The following is a 20,842-nucleotide window of genomic DNA, read 5'->3' on the forward strand; positions in this document are numbered from 1 at the left end:
AATGATTAAATTGAACCAATTCTCCATTGCTTTAATACCAAGGTATTCTGCATGATTCCTGAGCAGAATAACCAGAAAGATAACTTCTTGGGAACAAATGCAACTAATCTCTTAAAATTGATTCTGTCAGTGTCATTAGCTGGGTTTAATTTCTAGGATCTTAACATCAACTTCATGGGATACAACATTAAAGATGATTCCCAGTGTTTTGGATTAAATGAAAGACAAGCTTGACACACAAAGTGTGATGCAAAATGAAGTTTAAATTGCAAGAAATCCATTCAACCATCACAGTCAAAAGGACAATATATATTTCTAAAAGAATACATGGGCTGCTTATTAAACACATCATAGACTGCTTTCAAAGGTTCATTGTCTTGATGCAGTTTATAATTGAAGCATTTATTTTGACCTAACATCCAAACTGCTATTTTAAGCAGATTTGCTCATTTTCAAAGTATGTTTTTGTTTCAAGTGCAAAACCTACCAACATATTTGGCACATACCCTGGCCAAATGAATGCTTTTCTTCATTACTGCCTGAGATGCACAAATTAGAAAAGCAGAAAAGCCTGTGTGTAGATTTTCTGAATCCTATTTTATAAATGTTTTCTAAATGGATTTTTAGCTATAAAATATACATATTTTAAAAAAGACCTCATTATTAAAGGTGTTTACTTTGCATATTAAATCTTCATAGAATGAAAGACATACAAGAGGCACATCAGGATTCAAGAAGCTAAATTCCCTGATCTAATGGTTCCCAAGTGGGAAGATATGCTGGAAAAGCTTGTAAATGGTTGAATTCATTCTTCAGTGTTGACTACACTCTAATTGAATAAGGCTGCTTGTTGGGACAGTGAATTAAATTTTACACACAGCAATTATTTTTTGCGCCAGCGCAATGGTTTGCCACACAAGGAGCCACAGCTGATGTTATTTCACTATGTAGCTCCATTTTGTGCTATTTCAAAACAGCATAAATTCATTGCGCCTGCGCAAAAAACAGCTTCTTAAACTAATGTGCAACTATGAAAATATGCACCAGGGAAACTGCAGGAATAAAATATGCAAAGCTCCCTTTACACTGGTGCCACATCCTGCAATTCAAGTCCTGTTGATCCAGCGCATTTATTTCAGACAAGAATGGTCATTTGTTCTACAGATGTTAAAAGCGTTTTAGTGAACAGCTAGTTTACTGTAAGGTGCAAATGAAAATGAGCACTGAGCAGATTGGTACAGTGATGTAGAAATTAATTTTCATTTCTGACTTTGTTCTCAAATTACTAAAGAAAGGAAGTGATGAAATGTCAAATTCAAGTGCTTCTGTAATAAGCTCATGACTTATGTGGAGATGGACCTTGCCTGCTGTGTGCATGCTTAATTTAGTTGTATATTATGACAAGTCTACCATAGGCCTTCAATAAAATGCACTGCCTATCATACATGGAAAAATTGCATGAAAAAATCATGCAGGAAACAAAGCAATGCAAGATTTACCTTTGGGATTTGGCAATTCTAATTTGCTGACTTACACACTAAAAATGTTATTAAAAGCATAGGTCACATAACAATGCTGAGTAATTATATAAAGCAATGACAAAATCTGTTATAATTTCAAAGCACAGCAGTCTGTGACAATGAATAAAATCAAAAGATCAACAATTGTGACTGTCAAAAAATGGAATTCTATAAAGCACCATTTTTCTTTAATAGCCAAGTAAGATTCTGTAATGCACTGACAGATTTATATAGAATAACGTATTGAACACTATTTGTCTTCTAAGTGCAGTTCAACTAGGCTGCTCAAATGCCCAGCTGGAACATTGTTTTGTTTCACAATGACTGGATTTAGATTTGTTGGGATGATCAGCAGTTGCTTACCTAATGGTAGAGAATGGAAGCACCAAAATTGAGTGAAATAGTGTTGGACACATTTTACTTAAAAGCCTGGATGCTCAATTCATATACAAATATAAAAGAGGGATATCTTATATATTTCAGTACATTATGGAAGAAACAGTGTTTGAAATTGTGGGAAAAAATCTTGAGTATTCGATGATTGCTCCAGTTTCTTTGGAAGGAGTTTTCCCAGCTCTTAGTTAATTCACTTTACGCACGAGTTGCCCACTCCTCCATAAGCAGTTTCCATGAAGTTAGCTCATTACCACTTCCCTGGGATCGGTACTCCACATTCATACCAGCCTACATAGTAATTGGATGTCCCGCCATAATTCCCGACTCCACCAATGAGGCCAAATGACACCGGCTGTTGACGATAACTCCGATAATAACCTAAAAATCCACATCAAGAATTGGTCACTGAATGAGAAGAACAGTATCAATGGAAACATAAGTGTTATTTCTTCTTTGTTCATTGAAGTCAGCTTAAGAGCTGAGATAAAACTGAAATCAGTTTGGGTGGACTTAATGAATTTCTACTTTAAATGTTAAGGGGATACTTAGGTCAACCAGCATCTGTGTGGAGAGAAACAGAATGGCGCAGGTCAATGATGCTTTGTCAAGGGTCACTGATGTGAAATATTCACTGTTTCTTTCTTCACATTTGCTGCCCAACCTAGTGAGATGTTCTGACAATACACATCAAACTGTTCTGGCTGGTTACAAGAAAAAAATGTACAAATAAACAAAAGTCAATCTGTACATTCTAATGCAAGCAAAAATGAGAAATATACTGCACTGACACTAACACACTCTATGTGTAAATTTCAGAAATCATCATCAGAACATAAAATTCCTTAAAATGCTTCATTCAGTTTTTCAGTTGTTACCTAAATCAGCGCCTACCAAGAATATTTCAATTAATAGATAACAACAATGGATTTAGACAGTCTTGTTAAAAATATTCTTGCCACTTCTGTTCCAGTTCACTTCATGTTGCATCTGGACACCGATACTGATTTTCCCTCATTTGAACAGAGCCTTGAGTATTTATACTCCAAGGCTGACCTTGGTTGATTAACAGACAGATCCTCTGCCTCATTTGAAACCAATGCATTATCATAGGATACACATCTCCCAGACCAGATCTTAAACACAGACAATTCGTGAAGTAGAATTTGACTGATTACCTGGGATGATAGGCAAAGATGCAGGATATTCATGTGTCCCTGTCCTTCCCTCCAGGAAAGAATCAACAAACTGGCAGTGGTCCTCCCCTTTTCCCCAAGCATCACCAATGCTGTAAAACGTATCTGAGAAAGAATTGCAAATAATTCTGACAGTTAATTTGGCATTACAAAGTTTCCACCCACTATTACAGCACAGTGAGACAATTATCAATGCTTTGTTAGTTTGGCATTGTCAAACCATGTGAACAAAATCGTCCTAATGCAGTCCTCTTCACTCTCAGAGCTGCTGGACATTTTATGTTATTAGTTGATGGATGGAATAACAAGTAGAAAACTCCCATGTTATGCTGAACTGTTCTTGCTCTCAGACATCAGCACAAATCAATGGAGTGTGGTTTTTCATTCAATTGCCTGTAAAGCAGCATAATACCTTTAAATATTGGCTAACTTATATCATCAATTTTTTTCTAACAGTATCTTTACAAGTCTCAAGCAGGAGATTATTTTTATCCAACCAATCCATTTATTTTTTGAATTAATTTGGTATATTTTTCATAAAGTGAAATACTACTTGCTGACATGAACTATCCAGTTCCTTTTTGACATGCATAAAGATTTCTTGTTCTGTTGTGTGTGCCAGCAATATATTTAATCTTTGAGTGAAATGAGACTGCTATATTTCCTTTTTCTTAAAATGATGCATTCCTGTAATTATAGAATCTTGAACATTTATAGAACAAAAATAATCTATTCAAAATATCAAGACTATGCTAGCATTTCACCCTAGTTCAGTAATAGCCTAGAACAGTTTTTCTTTCTGGAATGCAAAACTTCATTTAAGTACAGGACTGGGAAAGGGGCATGAATGCTGTTCAAAGTACAACTCTTCAACACCTGAGTCTTGATTTGACTGTAGTCAGCAACATTATTATCAACTTTTATGACTTCTTACCTCTACAGTTATTAAGTTTTCTTCCCTTCTACAATATGATTTGCTAAAAAGTTCCTGTCTTTCCATGTATTCAATTCCCAGCTCAATTCTACTATTAAAAGATTGTTAAGTAAAATTTGTGGTTACCTCAACTACACCACAGTCAATGCAAGCACAAAAGACTAAATTTAAGAATGCTAACTTAATTTCAATAATGCTCCACATGTCCAAAGTAAGATCAAAAATCAAAGTTCAATGTATTATTAAAGTACATACATGTCACCATTTACAACCCTGAAATTCATTTGCTTGCACCCATACACAGTAATAACACAAAAGAAACATAATAGAATCAATGAAAGACCACACCCAAACAGGATAGATGAACAACTAATGTGCAAAAGATAACAAACTGTGCAAATACAAAAGAAAGAAATATAAATAAATAGCAATAAATATCAAGAACACAAGATGAAGAGTCCTTGAAAGTGAATCCACAGGTTGTTGGAACAGTTTAGTGAAGGGGCAAGTGGAGTTATCCCCTCTGGTTCAAGAGCCTGATGGTTGAGGCTCTTGAACCTGGAGGTATGGGTCCTGAGGCTCCTGTACATTCTTCCTGATGGCAGTGGTCAGAAGAGAACATGGCCTGGGTGATAGGGATCTTTGATGATGGATGATGCTTTCTTGAGGCAGTGCTCCATATAGATACACTCAATGGTGTGGAGGGTTTTACCTAAGATGGACTGGGCCATATCCACTACTTTTTAAGAGGATTTTCCGTTCAAGGGCATTGGTGTTTCCATATCAGGCTGCGATACAAACAGTCACTATACTCTCAACAACACATCTATAGAAGGTTGTCAATGGACTAATATGAAAGGCAAGCACCAGTTCTCAAAAAATCCTGGTTAACTTTCAATCACTGTTACCTCAAATAACTGTTATAGCACCATGCTAAAAATTAAAACATTAAGGAAAATCATTTGCTACAGGCAACATTGCTTTAAGAATAAGGTGCTTTCATGGGAAAGAATTCATAAAATGAAATTTCAAAGGGAAAGGGGTTGCAAAAATACATTGTGGGAATTTGGCTATACTATAACCCTCAGCAACAGCTTTGTGTGCTATTTGCAATAGTGAAAGACAGTTCTGTAAATCAATGTTTGGAGAGCCAACAATGTTTTAGTGAAAGTACAAGTACCAGTAAATCAAGACCATTAATTAAGAACATGTCTTGATAGTCACAGGAGCCATTTTTATGCATGCATTCATCTACGTGGATAATGATAACAAAATGATGACAAAATGTGTGCATTCATCTATTCTTCAAGTGATCTCACTGCAATGTTATCCTATATTGTCAAGTCCTGGCTGCATCCTCCAAAATCACTTCTGAAAACTCTCTAGTAATATTATAAGCATGCTTTAATGTTGGGGGTATGAAAGTCTAGAACTGGAGGGCATAATGAGAGGGAAAAAATTTGAAGGAAATTTAAAGGTTAAGTTTTTCCACAAAGAGGATGGTGAATACTTGGAATGAGCTCCCAAGACAATGGCAGAGACAGGTACAATAATAACATTTAAAAGGCAATTTGACAGGTACCTAGATAGGAAAGGGATTGAGGCATTGAGGTTATTGTGGGTGAAGAACATTTGTGTAGAGAAGCATTATGGCAGGCATGGATGAGGTGAGCTGAAAGAGCCCATTTTTACAATTCTATAAATAGGCTCCAACATATCAATGCAAACTCAAGGACCACCCTTAACACCCGTCCGACCCTTGGCTCTGGCCCTAATACCCTGACCTTTCTCATCCAGACCAGTGCTTAAATCAGCTTAACCTTGGCTCATTCCTCACTCTTAGACCCAGGCTGTGCAGCTTCAATAGGCCTGAGCCCTGCCACCTCGATTCAGCCCATACCCAACCTTTCCAATCTGGCCCGGCATTTAAATTGGTCGAACATCAGCTCACTTCTCACTCTCGGGCATGGGCTCCACCGCCTCAACTCTGCCTCGCCTCATCTCAAATCATCACCACTGCAACAATGGCTATATATTGGCTCATTCCGCACTCGCAGTCCCCACCCCCTTGATTTCGCCCTTACAGGGCACGCTGCAACGATTCTGCACTTTTGAGACTTCAGTTCACACCACCGAAATCCCAGGTCATACAGGGGTGGGGGTGGGGGTTCAAAAGCTCAACTCCAAAAGGGAATTCACAGGCTACTGACTGGCGAGGTTTACTCATCTCTGCACTGTACTGAGACTGAGGCCTGCAGCCAATGGGCTCCTGGATGAGCTGTGACTGGCTTAGTGGCTGTGAACCCACTTCTGTGATCTTCAGTTCTGAATGTCATTTGCTTACTTTTTATTGTTTGCATGATTTGTTCCCCTTTTGTCTCTTCCTTTTTAACGGGTTCTATTGTGTTTCTTTTTTTGTGCCTGTCTGTAAGGAGACGAATCTCAAAGTTGCATATAGAATACATACAGTGCCTATAAAAAGTAATCATCCCCCTTGGAAGTCTTCATGTTTTATTGTTTTACAATATTGAATCACAGTGGATTTAATTTGGCTTTTTTTTTAGACACCGATCAACAGCATGTTAAAGTGAGAACAGATCTCTACAAAGTGATCTAAATTAATTACGAATATAAAACACAAAATAATTGATTGCATAAGTATTCACCTCCTTTAATATGACACACCAAATCATCACTGGTGCAGCCAACTAGTTTCAGAAGTCACATAACTGGTTACACGGGGGATCATCTGTGTGCAGTCAAGGTGTTTCAATCAGTTATACTAAAAAAAACACCAGTTATCTGGAAGATCCAACTGCTGGTGAGTCAGTATCCTGGCAAAAACTACACCATGAAGGCAAATGAACACTCCAAGCAACTCCACCAAAAAGTAATTGAAAAGCACAAGTCAAGAGGTGGATTCAAGAAAATTCCTAAGTCACCGAATATCCCTTGGAGTACAGTTAAGTCAATCATCAGGAAATGGAAAGAATATGGCACAGCTGTAAATCTGCCAAGAGCAGGCTGTCCTCAAAAACTGAGTGACTGTGCAAGAAGGGAACTAGTGAGGGAGGCCATCACAGACCTATGACAACTCTAGTGGAGTTACAAGCTTCAGTGGCCGAGATGGGAGAGACTACACATACATCAACTGTTACCCAGGTGCTTCACCAGTCACAGCTTTATGGGAGAGTGGCAAAGAGAAAGCCACTGTTGAAAACAGCTCACATGAAATCTCAGCTAGAGTTTGCCAGAAGGCATTTGGGAGAAAGAATCCGAGGTCAGATGGAAGAAGGGTCTGTGGTCTGATTAAACCAAAATTGAGCTTTTTGGCCATCAGACTAAACACTACGTTTGACGTAAGTGAAAAAATACACCATCCCTACCATGAAGCACGGTGGTGGCTGCATCATGCTGTGGGGATGCTTCACTGCAGCAGCCCTGGAAGGTTTGTGAAGGTGGAGGGTAAAATACTGGGAAATCCTGGAGAAAAACCTGATGCAGTCTGCAGCTTGGGAGAAGATTTGTTTTGCAGCAAGACAATGACTCCAAGCAGAAAGCCGAAGCTACACAGGAAAGGCTAATAAACACAAAGTTAATGTCCTGGACTGGCCAAGCCAGAATCCAGACCTTAATCCAATTAAGAATTTGTAGCCGGGGACTTCAAAAGGTCTGTTCACTCGTGGTCCACATGCAATCTGACTGTGCTTGAGCGATTTTATAAAGAAAAATGGGGGAAATTGCAGTGTCCAGATGTGCAAAGCTGATACAGGCCTATCCACACAGACTCAAGGTTGTAATTGCTGCCAAAGGTGCCTCTACTAAATACTAAATGAAGGGGATGAAGACTTAAGCTGTCAATTATTTTGTACTTTACATACATCTGGCTAACACGAGAGAACAGAGTTTTTAAGGTGCTTGGAAGTAGGTACAGAGGAAATGAGGAACAGAGGTCATTTCTAAAGTACACGCATGGAACAGCATTGTGGGCTGAAGGACCTGTATTGTGCTGCAGGTTTTCTATGTTTCTATACTTGTAATTAATTTAGATCACTTTGTCATGATCTGAATTCACTTTCACAGGAAAGAGTCCTTTTCTGTTGATAAATGTCAAAAAATGCCAAATTGAATCACAGTGGATTTAATGTTTTATAAAATAAAACATGAACATTTCTGGGGGGGGGGGGGGGTGGTGAGTACTTTTTCAGGCACCGTATTTTGATAATAAATGTATTTTGAACTTTAAAGTTGGAAAGGACTGCAATTAATCCCTGACGAATTCAGATGTTTGCTCAATGGTGGTTGGCCATATGAGTAGCTAGCTGGGAAAAGGGGATTATTTTGATGATGGTGTCTTGTTTTGTTTTATTGTTGTTGCTGCTTGTGTTGTTCTGCTGAACATTGTGGGCATGCTTTGTTGGCGCCAGATGTGTGGCAATATTTGCAGCCTCCCCCCAGTACATCCTTGGGTGTGCTGGTTGTTAAAGTAAGCAGCACATTTCACTGTAGATTTCAATATACATGTGATAAATACAGATAAATCTGAAGATCAAGCCACATGATCTTTATTTTAAATAAATATAATGTCAGTATATGGGTAGGATCAAAGCAGAATTAACATATTATTTGCAGAAAATAGTGGAATTATTCAGATGAAAAGGCCATTGATCTAAGATGTTAACTTGGCTTACTCTGCATAGATTTTCCCTCAATCTTCTGGGTAGCCACAGCAATATCTGGATCCGAATCACTGAAGATGCACAACTTACATAGAGAAATTCTGGGTAAAACTAACGAAAGAAATTAATTTGATCTTCAAATGGTATTCATCAATCGGCTAAACTATTGTGAACTCATTCTAATGAAGGGCCATATTGTGTCTTTAGAGAAGGTCCAGGGAGAGTTAGAAGAAAATTCTTCATTTAAAAATTATTGGTTATTTATACAGGCCTTTTAGTTTACCTTAAAACAGTACAAACCAAGAGATATCAATAGAAATTTAAAAAGGGCAAAATAGCATAATAAATTCTTGCCCCTCACACAGTGATGACTGTTTAGAATACACTGAAGATTCCAACTCGATGGTTTCAAGTTTAGAAATCACATTATATAGGGGTGTGACATGAGAGATGACATTTGATTTTCCAGACACATTTAGGTAAATTGAAATTTCACTTTTTCCCCATTGCTATCTGCCTCTGGTTTATTATCTCTCCCAGGAGATTAAATGAATATATGGGAGGGGATGAAGGGTGAATTGTTTGCTGAGTCTATCATACCTTTGCCTCTTTGTTAATTTCATATCTCAAACTTTTGTCAACTGTCAACTCCAATCGTAAATTCCATTTGCAGGAAATACAGAATTACTGAGAACCTGCCAATTATTGTAACATATTGCTGAAGTCAGACATGGATCTCAGCATTCAAAAGAGTGTTAAACCCATTTTCTAAGACTCACATAGCTCTTTAGTTTTGTAAAAATCATTTAATTTCACATTTCCACTACAGCTGTGAACTCTGGATTTAAGGTCTGTATCATCTGGCAGTGGATAAATATACAAACTGCAGCAAGAAAATGGGTGTGGGGGCGGAGAGTGGGGGTTGGGGGAGTCATCAGAAGAATCATGTAACATACAAATACATACAAGATTCCAGCAGAAAACGGCAGAAGGACAAGCTTTTTCCTCACTACATCACACTTGCTCCTACTTCATGACAAAGTACTTCAGAATTATTAATCTTTCTGCTCTGAAGGAAACTTGAACTTGTCTCCACCACTGCGCAACATTGTCTGCATATTTCTGGTTGCTTCATCTACTTAAGGACATAATTTTTCTTAAGTTTATAATGCACCACCCCAAATGTCATCTTTCAAAAGAAAAATGTGTTAGAGAATCAGTAGCATGGAAACAAACCATCTGGGAAAGCTTTCAGGTTCAATAGTGTCCTTTCCCACTTGTATCCATCTAATCACATCAACATATCTTTGAAAACTCCTTTCCATCTGCAATTGCCTTATGTTCTTTTAACTGGCTTTCAGTAATTTTGCTCATCTTCTCTTTTTTGGTAGCCGGTTCCACATTCTGAGCATTTTGAGAAGTGTAAAGGAACAGTGAGAACTTGGAGTACATATGCATAGATGCCTGAAAGTAGCAGGCATGTGGGCTGGAGAGAAGATGTGCATCTTCAATGCAAACCTTTATGAATCAGAGAGGTCGTCAAAAACAGCAGCTATCAGCAGGGAACTGGATAGTTTGGATATTATGCCTCAATATGCACTGCATATTCACTTTGACAAATCCTGCACTGCACAGCAGTCCACCGTTAAACACCATTCCTGGCTTCGCTCACACCATTCAGGGATAGAAGACATTATTCTATAGACACACAGTTCAAATAGTCCTCAATCATACCACAGTCCCTCATGCCAATGTGGATGAATATCTGACAGATGAGAATGCAAGATCACTGCTGATGTGGACATGAAAACATTGTGGCCATATGCTGTTCTTAGTGCAGCTGGAAGCACAGGATGGAGCTGCAAAACATTATGCTCAATATGGGGCAAAAAATTATTCAAGCCATGGACTAGAACCTTATGAAACATTACAATGCACAATTCTAACATTACGATGAGAACAAATGAGATTACAGCGTATTTCCCAGAGCTGAAGAATTTTCAGCTGTGCAGAAAAGAATTTCCTTGAAGTAGCAGGGGGCTGACAGCTGAGTTCAACAAAATTCTATGACAACTTGGGTGAAAATGATGAATTTATTTCCACAGTTGGAAGTTTAGTCATTTGGTGGTGCAAATTTTAATTAGAGGAGGGATTAATGGGGAGTTCAAGAAAAAAATATCATGCGTAAGTGTTGGAGAGCTGTGCCCCCCTGCAAGCTGAAAGGGTATTGGAGATTTTGGGTAGTCACCATGGGAAAGAAAAGTTTTTATTGTGCTGAATCCCCTGAACTCAGTTTTTCAGAATCTGAAGGCACATTAGGCCTAACTGCCTCTTCCTTTTCCCAATGTTTCTATGACTCTTACCATCTTTTGGCTTGAGAAGAAATATGAATTTGATTTCTCTACTGCTGTGAGGAGGCCAGACTCAGGTTAGAGAGGTAAAACCTCATATTCCTCTGAGTAGCCTCCAACCTGATGGCATGAACATTGATTTCTCAAACTTCTAATTTCTCCCCCACCCCCACTTCCCACATATCTTTTTTCTAGTCTTCATTCTGGTTATCACTCTCATTCCCTTCTCTTATCCTCACTTGCTTATCACTTTCCTCAGGTCCCCTTCTTCCTTCCCTTTCTTCCATGGTCCACTGTCCACTCATATTAGATTGCTTATTCTTCAGCCTTTTATCTCTTCTACCTATGGTATCCCCTCCCTACCCAGCCATCTTCCCCTTCAACTGGTCTCACCTACTACCTGCCACCTTGTACTCCCCACCTCTTACCCTGGCTTCTTCCCCTTCTTTTCCAGTCCTGGTGAAGAGTTTGTTTTGTGTTTGGCACAGACCTTGTGGGCTGATTGGCCAGTTCCTCTGTGTACTGTTCTATGTTTTATCTCAGTTTTTCTTGAAACTACTTTGTATTCATTCTAATGCTTTTATATTCGTTCTGTAAATTGGTTAATCAAACAATGCAGCGTTCACCAAATAAATTGACAGCAATGAATTGCTATGTCTTTCAGACTGGGCAATGCATTAATCACGATAACTACCTTTCAAGGACTTTTCCCATGACGTTATCCTCGAAACGTAATAATCAAATGAGGATGAACAACTTTTACTTTTTATCTTTACTATTATCCTAATGCTATTACTTTTCTGCTTGATTCCTGCGTATCTTGCTGGCAGGGAATGGAATGATAAAGATCATGTGCATGCAGAAGGGATTAGTTTAATTAGTCATTATGGTCTACACAGACATCATGGGCTGAAGGTCCTGTTTCTGTGCTGCACTTCTCTATGCTCCATGCTCCATTCTCTGCAAAGACAAGAAATCTGTTTCCCACTTCCACTGCTTGCCAGACCTGCAGAATTCTGATGTTAATTGGTTTATCCAAACAACCACTATACTCAAAGAGACTTAACCAGGTGTCCAATGTAGACCAATGAACATCTAGGCCCAGGTGGGGGTGGGGTGTGTGTGTGTGTGTGTGTGTGTGTGTGTGTGTGTGTGTGTGTGTGTGTGTGTGTGTGTGTGTGTGAGTGTGAGTGTGAGTGTGAGTGTGAGTGTGTGTGTGTGTGCGCGCGCTAAGCTATATCTATATTTCTGATAAATAGGGATATACTTTACATAATCAACATCTTTGATATGCAAGCATCAATGTGATCACACAAAGTCAGCTGTTTCTACATATGAAACATTATATGCATACACCATATTTTATATATACATATATACACACACACACACCTGGATTTCTTAGTATGCTTATGTTTTTCTGGAGAATAAATAAAATATGCTCAGAGATACAACAGGCTTTGAAAATGTTCCATTGTTTGGTTACCTCTCAGTCCTTCAGACAGGAAGATCTTGTATCGCAGAGAGTTGCAAAGTACCACACCAACAAATTTGCGATACCAAGTGCGCTTCACATACTGTTTTCCCATGCATTCGCTGGATGATGGTTCATACTTGAACGTATAAGGAATCCAGATTGGTTCGCCTCCTGTAAAGAAGAAACACATGGTGCAATGTTTCTCATATTACTGGAACCTAGCACAAGTCACTGCACCTTATCTTAATGAAGGGACAAGCTTTCACTATCCATTCCTTTTATGAACCAATTACAATAATGAAAAGAATTCACCATTAAATGTGTTATCTTGGAAATTAGATACAGATTGGTTCCTTGTACTTTGAGGGATGACTTGACCAAAACAATTTCTAGGACACAGCCAACTCAAAATTATACAAACTAAACATATGCAAGCTTGTCCTCGTAACCACAACAGCTGGCATGCTGAACTGAAATAAAATGGCAAGCTTGATTTAATTTTCTACCAACTGATAGTGACCAAAATCAGCACAAATTACTTGGACATACAAACGTATTTGCATAGAAAGTTGTTTCTCTTTGTATGTTTTCATGGTTCATTTTGTTAAACCAACATGCTTCTGTTAAATGTCCATCGATGGCCCCTTTCACATACGTTTACAAACTGGATGAAGAACCAGCTGGGTTCTGCCATAATGCAGACTGACCAGCTTGCTTTGCAGCAAACTAACTTTCCTGAAGAGGCTACGAATATGCACAAGAAATTACTGCAGCTTTATTTTGCATCCCCTTCTGTGGATCCCGCAGGTTGAGATATGCTTTCACTTACCTCAATCCTCATCCATGAACCCATTGTACAAACGTTTGTAGTAAAAAGTGATGAATACACATGAATGACTTCTTATAATATGGGGAAGCCATTTCACACAAACTGGTCTTGGTAGAGTAAAACTTTGATCCTAGAGCAAGAGGTCTAAAATAAATGGAACTGAAACCACAGCTTTCTTCAGCCCTCCTCTCTCATCCCTTCACAGTGAAGTGATAGCAAGAGTCACAATATGAAGCTGATTGTTCAATATGCAAGGAAGAAATATAATGCCTACATCAAAAATATAATAACAAAAATGCTTGGTCCATGGTACAATGGAATTCTTCAGGAAATGAATACTGAAATCACCAAGTCATCTGTTGTGTAGCAGACAGAACAGGCTTGTGTTTCATTTGCAGTGAGTCACCCAAATGAGTTCCCACCTGCATACCCTCTCTGCTGGGCTTCTGAGTTTATCTGCAATTCACTGACAGACGACTTCTATTTAAGAAAAGCATGGATTTAGATCAGTGAATGGAGAATTGCATTCAGGTAGCCATTGATAAAGTAAGACCTGTCAGTGATCAGCAGCAATGCAAGGAACTAATACAATTCCAAGTAAAATCTCATTCTGAAATAGAGTAACAAGGGAAGAGAACAGCTGGACAGGTTAGCAAAGGAAGTTGTTGGACAAGGGCCACCTTGAGGTCCCATGGAAAATTTAGGAGAGGTTATGACAAAAGACAAATCTGCCCATTTAGGAATAAACAAACTGAAAGAGGAAAGACACCATCAGAAGGGATGCTGTTTGAGGCCATTAATTTGCTAGTATACCAGAGAAAAGACTTCCTTTGACTGCTGCTGGAGGATATTCTAATGCAAGGCAACAAAAAAATCCTGTGGGACAATGGCCCTATCAGAGAATGAGGAGGATTTTTCTGCAGCTCATAAACAGAAAAGATCCTCAACAGTGTGTTTGAAGATCAGAAAAGCCTTGGCAATACACTTGGAGAAAATTTATAGGATCTCTTCCAACTTCCAGCAGGGTAAATAAATATCACCTGGTTCTTGTGGTTAACTTCGCAAACCGAGTCAAGGCTTTTCAATGCAAAGCAGTTCCTGCTCTAACTCCTGCAAAAATCTTGAGGTTGTGAAGATATTTTGCAATGGACTTTGATGAGGGAAGCCACTTTATTGGACAGGTAATGCAAGGACTTGAAACAATTGGGCATTGAAGGGAAATACACTCAATCACAACCCAGTACACTTCGCAAACTATGTACACTCAGTGACCACTTTATTCGGTACAGTAGTGGAATCAGTGTGGTCTGCTGCTATGTAGCCCATCTACTTCAAGGACTGACATGTTGTGCATTCAGAGATGCTCTTCTGCACACCACCATTGTAACACATAGTTATTTGAGTTACTGTTGCTTTCCTGTCAGTTGGAACCAGTCTGGCCATTCTCCTGACCGCTCTCATTAACAAGGCATTTTTGCCCACAGAACTGCCGCTCACTCGATGTTTATTGTTTCTCGCACCATTCGCTGTAAACTCTAGACTGTTGTGCATGAAAATCCCAGGAGATCAGCAGTTTTTGAGATACTCCATCTGGCATCAGCATTCATTTTACCATCAAAAACCCTTCAATTACATTTCCTCCCTATTCTGATGTTTGGTCTGAACACCAAATGAAACTCTTAACTGTGTCCACATATTTTGTTGCACTGAGTTGTACCAAATGACTGGTTGATAGGATATTTGCATTAACACACAGGCGTACAGGCAAACCTAATAAAGTGGCCACCGAGTGCACATTCATTAACATAATCCAGTATCTTCACAAATTGTTGAGCATATGAATAAAATATTGAGAGAGTTAGAAAGGGTCTGGATGAACAGAAGGAAGAATTGGACTGCATGCTACTCCTGGTGCTAATGATTATCAGGGGAAGCACCTCGTTTCATAAGGTAATGACAGGCCCTATGAGAAAAACAGTCTCTCTTGGGCACAAAAGGTAGGGGGAGATGGCTACTTGGAATAAATCTGTAAGGTCACTGAAAGGATAAGTGAAAGAATTCTGTTGACAGACAGCAGGGAATATTAACAAAAACATCAAGCCAATAAAACAAATTTGAAAACACATAAATCTCAAGAATAGGACATAGGGGACCAAGTGATGGTGAAGCATTATTCAAGGGTAGGAGCAATTGTACCACTGAATCAAGATTGGTGCAATATTGTGGACAAAGCTGCATTACTTTTATGCTGTACAAATGCTCTGAAGTTCCAACAGTATTTATTCCAGGACAGATTTCTGTATGGAAATAATGTAAATAGGTTAAGATCTGACATCAAAAATTATGAATTTTGTTTAATTTTAAGCACTTTTTGTTAATTTAAAAGTGAATTCCCAAGTAAAACTTGCAAACATGCCAAATATGGAATCAAAGATTCCCTCCAAGAGGTAACAACAAGCAGTAGTTTTCAGGGAACTGGTTATATTAAAAACTATGTGCTTCAACCAATTTCTGGCTGTAGTGTAAAAAAAAACTTGCACTCAGAACCAGCCATGTGTCTGGCAATCTTACAGTAATATTACTATCCAATAAAGAAAGTGGAAATCAGAGTGCTCAGATTATTACCAAACATAAAAACTATTTGCCCATCAAGCCCTACGTGAGAGAATTTAGTTCACTTTGGCATTGGGTTCAATGCGGAGACTGCGGGCCAAAGAACCCATTCCTGTGTTGTACTATTCCATGTTCAATATCCTAGCAAAATGTTCCCTGTCACAAGCCTGTTTGCCTTTTTTTTTAATGCTGCATTTGAATATGTCCCCAACAGTACCCTCCCGTAGTGTATTCCAAACGCTAACCTTTTACCAACCCCTTTCATTTTATGTTCTCTTGTTCATGACCATCGCCAATGGAAACAGCTTTCCTCTTTCTACACTCCTCATGACCTTCTCCGTTCCAAGGAGACAAACCCCAGCTTTGCTACTCTCCCTACGTAGTTTGATCCTCACCACTTGAATCACTTTGGTAAATTTCTGCTTCATTCTCCATTTAACACACACAAAATGCTGGTGGAACGCAGCAGGCCAGGCAGCATCTATCGGAAGAAGTACAGTCAACGTTTCAGGCCGAGACCTTCGTCAGGACATTCACAGCTTCTCTTAAATGTAACTCCCAGAAATTGTCACAGAACTCCTGTTGGGGCCAAACTTGTTTGATTAAGCAAAGACAAATCGAAGCCATTTTACTAATATTCCTTCATGCTAATCTCAAACACATTCGAACGAACTTGCTCCATTTATGTTCTACTGTGACTAACCAATTCCAGCCCTCAGCGCAAACATAAACAAATGTGTTAAATTCCTGACACGTGGCAGAAGTCAGTGCCTACATCATCGGGACATCACTCAGCCAAATAGAGCATTAAGCAATCTCAGTAAATCAAATATCAGTGGGAATGAAGAAATCAATGATATTAGGGTGGAGGTGAGGGGGGGTGAAGGATGTGACAAGATTCACATCAAGTTCAGGGGATGACAACTCTGGATGTTCATCTCAGGATTCAGCTTTCATTGGAGGAAATCCCCAATGCAATATTGCAGGCCACTCACCTTCAGCTGGCTCATCAACATCATTTCCTTTATCTTGAAGCCAGATGTGAAATATCACCTGGTGGTGTTATTGTACTTAGTTCAGGTCACAGCTTTTCAGTTAGCGAAGCAGTGATAGGTAGCATGCAAATATAGGTTGCAGGAGATTGCTCTGAATTCCTTACATTGAGACAAAGGAGAGGTACTGGATGTCATTTACTTGGATTTTCTGAAGGCATTTGATAAGGTGCCACACATGAGGCTGCCTAACAAGATAAAATCCTACGGCATTACAAGAAAGATACTGGCTTGGATAAAGGAATGGCTGAGAGGTAGGAGGCCACGAGTGGGAATAAAAGGTTTCTTTTCTGGTTGGCTGCCAGTGACTAGTGGTGTTCCTCAGGGGTCAGTATTGGGACTGCTGCTTCTCACATTGTTTGTCAATGATTTGGATAATGGAATTGATGGCTTTGTGGTCAAATTTTCAGATGATATGAAGATAGGTGGAGGGGTAGATAGTGCTGAGGAAGCAATGCGATGCAGCAAGACTTAGACAAATTGGAAGAATGGGCAAAGAAGTGGCAGATGGAATACAATGTTGGGAAATGTATGATAATGCATTTTGGTAAAAGGAACAATAGTGCGAACTATTATCTAACTGGGAAGAAAGTTCAAACATCAGAGGTACTCAAGAGTCCTCATGCAAGACACCCAAAAGGTTAATTTACACGTTGAGTCTGTAGTAAAGAAAGCAAATACAATATTGGCATTTATTTCAAGGGAAATAGAATATAAAATCAAGGAGATAATGCTAAGGCTTTATAAGACACTAGTCAGGTTGCACTTGGAGTATTGTCAACGGTTTTGGGTCCCATATCTCACAAAGGATGTGCTGTCATTGGAGAGAGTCCAGAAGAGGTTCATGAAGATGATTCTGCAAATGAAGGGGTTAACATAGGAAGAGCATTTGGCAGCACTGGGCCTGTCTCACTGGAATTTAAATTAATACGCTGGGGGGGGGGTCTAACAACTGAAACCCACCAAATGTTGAAAGGACTAGATAGGGTGGATGTGGAGAGGAGGTTTCTTATGGTGGGGGTATCCAGAACTAAAGGCCACAGCCTCAAAATTGAGGGAAGACCTTTTAGAACAGAGGTAAGGAAGAATTTCTTTTAGCCAGAGAGTAGTGAATCTGTGGAATGCTCTGTCACACACTGCGGTGGAGGCCAAGTCTGTGGGTATATTTAAGGCGGAAGTTGATAGTTTCCTGATCGGTCAGGGTATCAAAGGTTATGGCGAGAAGGCAGGTGTATGGGGTTAAGTGGGATCTGGGATTAGCCATGATAGCGTGGTGCAGCAGACTCGATGGGCTGAATGGCTTATGATCTTAATGGAGACAAATCAGTATCGTAACACAGATAGATGACACAGTGTAAAGAAGGCATATGGTGTGCTCTAGTACAAGGGAGGGGATGTCATGCTAAGTGGTACAAAACATTGGTTAGGCAGCATTGGGAAAGCCCTAATGAAGGGACTCAGCCCAAAACATTAACTGTTTCTTTCCCTCCATAGATGCTGTTGCACCTGTTGAGTGCCTCCAGCATTTTGTGTCTGATGCTCTAGATTTCCAGCATCTGCAGAATCTCGTTCTATGAGTGTGTTAACATTTTTTCTGGAAACCTGCTATTGTTAGCAGGTTGGCTGTATCAACAGTGACTCATCTGAATATTTCCTGGAGCAGAAATATCACCATTTGTTACGAGTAGGAATCTCTTTCTTTATTTAACTTTATACAGTTGTCCTAGTCCAACCACGATGATGCTAATGGCCAAGAAATTATACCAGCTCTTTTACTTACTCAGAGGCTAAGGAAATTCAGCGGTGTCTCTAAAGACTAACATCAATTTCTACAGGTGCCCAATAGGAAGCATGCTACCTGGATGGTTCACAGTATGGCAAGTGCTCTGGCCAGGACCACAAGAAACTACAGATCATTATGAAAGCAACCCATCACAAAAACCACTGTCTACACTTCCCACTTCTTTGGCCACTTACATGTAATTCCTTCAGGCTGTGATTTCTGTTTTTATGATTTTAATTTGGAGCAGATCTTCCACCAATCTGCTTCAGGTCCAAAATCAGATTCCAGTTAAAATTTAGCAAGCTGGTATTGACAAAGGTAGTTATCCAAGAAACTAAATTTAAGTGGAGAGCAATATGCTGGGTTTATACAGAGGTCAGCACGCCACGCATGATGTTAAAATCAATGGACAGAAAATTGCAGGGAAAACACTAATTCTGCACTGTGATGATGGAGCTCGGCACGTGAGTGCAAAGACTAGGCTGGAATATTTGGAAACATCTTCAACCTAAAGTGCTAAGATGAATCATTTTGACTTTCTGTTGAGAAACCCAGCATGACAGATTCAGTCCTTGGCCAAGTAAATTCACTTCATGCACTATCAAGAAACAGCTGAGTACACAGGATACAGACAAGGCTAGGGGCCACAATAATCTCAAGGCTGCAGCATTAATGTTTGTGCTCCAGAACCAACAGAGTCTCAAGCCAGGCTGTAACAGCCACTTGGCAGCACGAAATACTGAGCATAGAACAGCACAGCAAATGCCATTTGGCCAATAATGTTTTGCCAACCTTTTAACCGGCTTTGGAATCAATCTAACCTTTCCCTACACAGAGCCATCCATTTTTCTATCATCCATATATCTATCTGAGTGTCTCTGAAACATGCCTAATGAATCTACCCCTACCACCACCCTGGCAGCGCATTCCACACAACCACTACTCTGTGTAAAAAAAAATTACCTCTGACATCCCTCCTATACTTTCCACCAATTACCTAAAAATGATGTCCCTTTATAATAGTCACTTCTGCCGTGGGAAAGTCTCTTTGATCTACGACTCTTATCATCTTGAACAGTGTTTCTCTACCTCTTTCTCCTGCCCACATCCACACACGAACACTAATTCTGCATTATGATGATGGAGCTCAGCACGAGATTGTTAAATACTAAACTGGAAGATTTGGAAATATCTAAAAAAGACCAAATTCAATACACCAATTAACACCCATCAGCTTGCACTCGATCATTGGCAGAATGATTGGTTTCATCAGGAGTGTCATCCATTAATTGCCTTCAACTCAAAACACAGGCCATGAGTGAACAAAGCAGCTGCATGCCAGAGATGAGAGTGAGTATGTCTGTCCTCAATTAGAAGATCAGATGTGACATTACACATGCCGATAAAGACTGGAAACAAAGGAAATCAGCAGTTAAAATTCTGCCCTGGTTGAACCCATAACTTGGATGGCTGTTAATTCTGTGACTATTAATTTCAGCATCAAGTATTACTAAAGGAGTCCTTGGGGCATTGTCCTGTACTTAACCATCTTCACCTGCAGTATTGTACCTCCTTCCACCCTATGATCAGTAAATCAATGATTAATGTTTGCTGCAGGGTGTTTACTTCTATTGGAAATTTCCATTTGGAATGAAGCAGAAGCAATAACTCAAAAATTTATGTTGAAAATAACAAGAGGTAACTAACAAACACACCAAAAATGCTGGTAAATGACCAACATCTTCAATATAAGTTAATTATTTCTCCCTGAGAAGCAAAGGCAGCATCGTCACCATTAACATCCTTGGTGACTGCTCACTGGGCATTTCAGAACAAATGTACTGTATAAGCACAATGGCAACAAGTCTGGGTATTCTGCAGTCAGATCTCACCTTCAAGACCTTTTCATCACCTTAAACACAATTCAGCAACATGGTGAGAACTCTTCCATTGTCTGCACAAGTGCAAGCACAACATTTAACATGCTTAACCCCTTTTATAAGCATCCATCCACA

At 39.4% G+C, this 20,842-nt stretch overlaps 1 protein-coding gene across 2 annotated transcripts in view; it reads right to left on the reverse strand.

Annotated features, from left to right (window-relative positions):
• Window positions 1–243: 243 nt before the first annotated feature.
• The window catches only part of fndc1 (fibronectin type III domain containing 1), a 196,144-nt gene continuing 175,545 nt past the window's right edge, over window positions 244–20,842 (reverse strand). For both annotated transcript variants that reach the window (XM_073051149.1, XM_073051148.1), the window contains exons 20-22: window positions 12,560–12,721; window positions 3,092–3,214; window positions 244–2,294 (exon numbers count right to left, since the gene is read on the reverse strand). In XM_073051149.1, coding sequence (XP_072907250.1) covers window positions 2,164–2,294; window positions 3,092–3,214; window positions 12,560–12,721 — 416 coding nt within the window. In that variant the 3' untranslated portion in view covers window positions 244–2,163. The remainder of the gene's footprint in view (window positions 2,295–3,091; window positions 3,215–12,559; window positions 12,722–20,842) is intronic.

Source organism: Hemitrygon akajei, chromosome 7 (assembly GCF_048418815.1).
Source record: "Hemitrygon akajei chromosome 7, sHemAka1.3, whole genome shotgun sequence".
NCBI lineage: Eukaryota > Metazoa > Chordata > Chondrichthyes > Myliobatiformes > Dasyatidae > Hemitrygon > Hemitrygon akajei.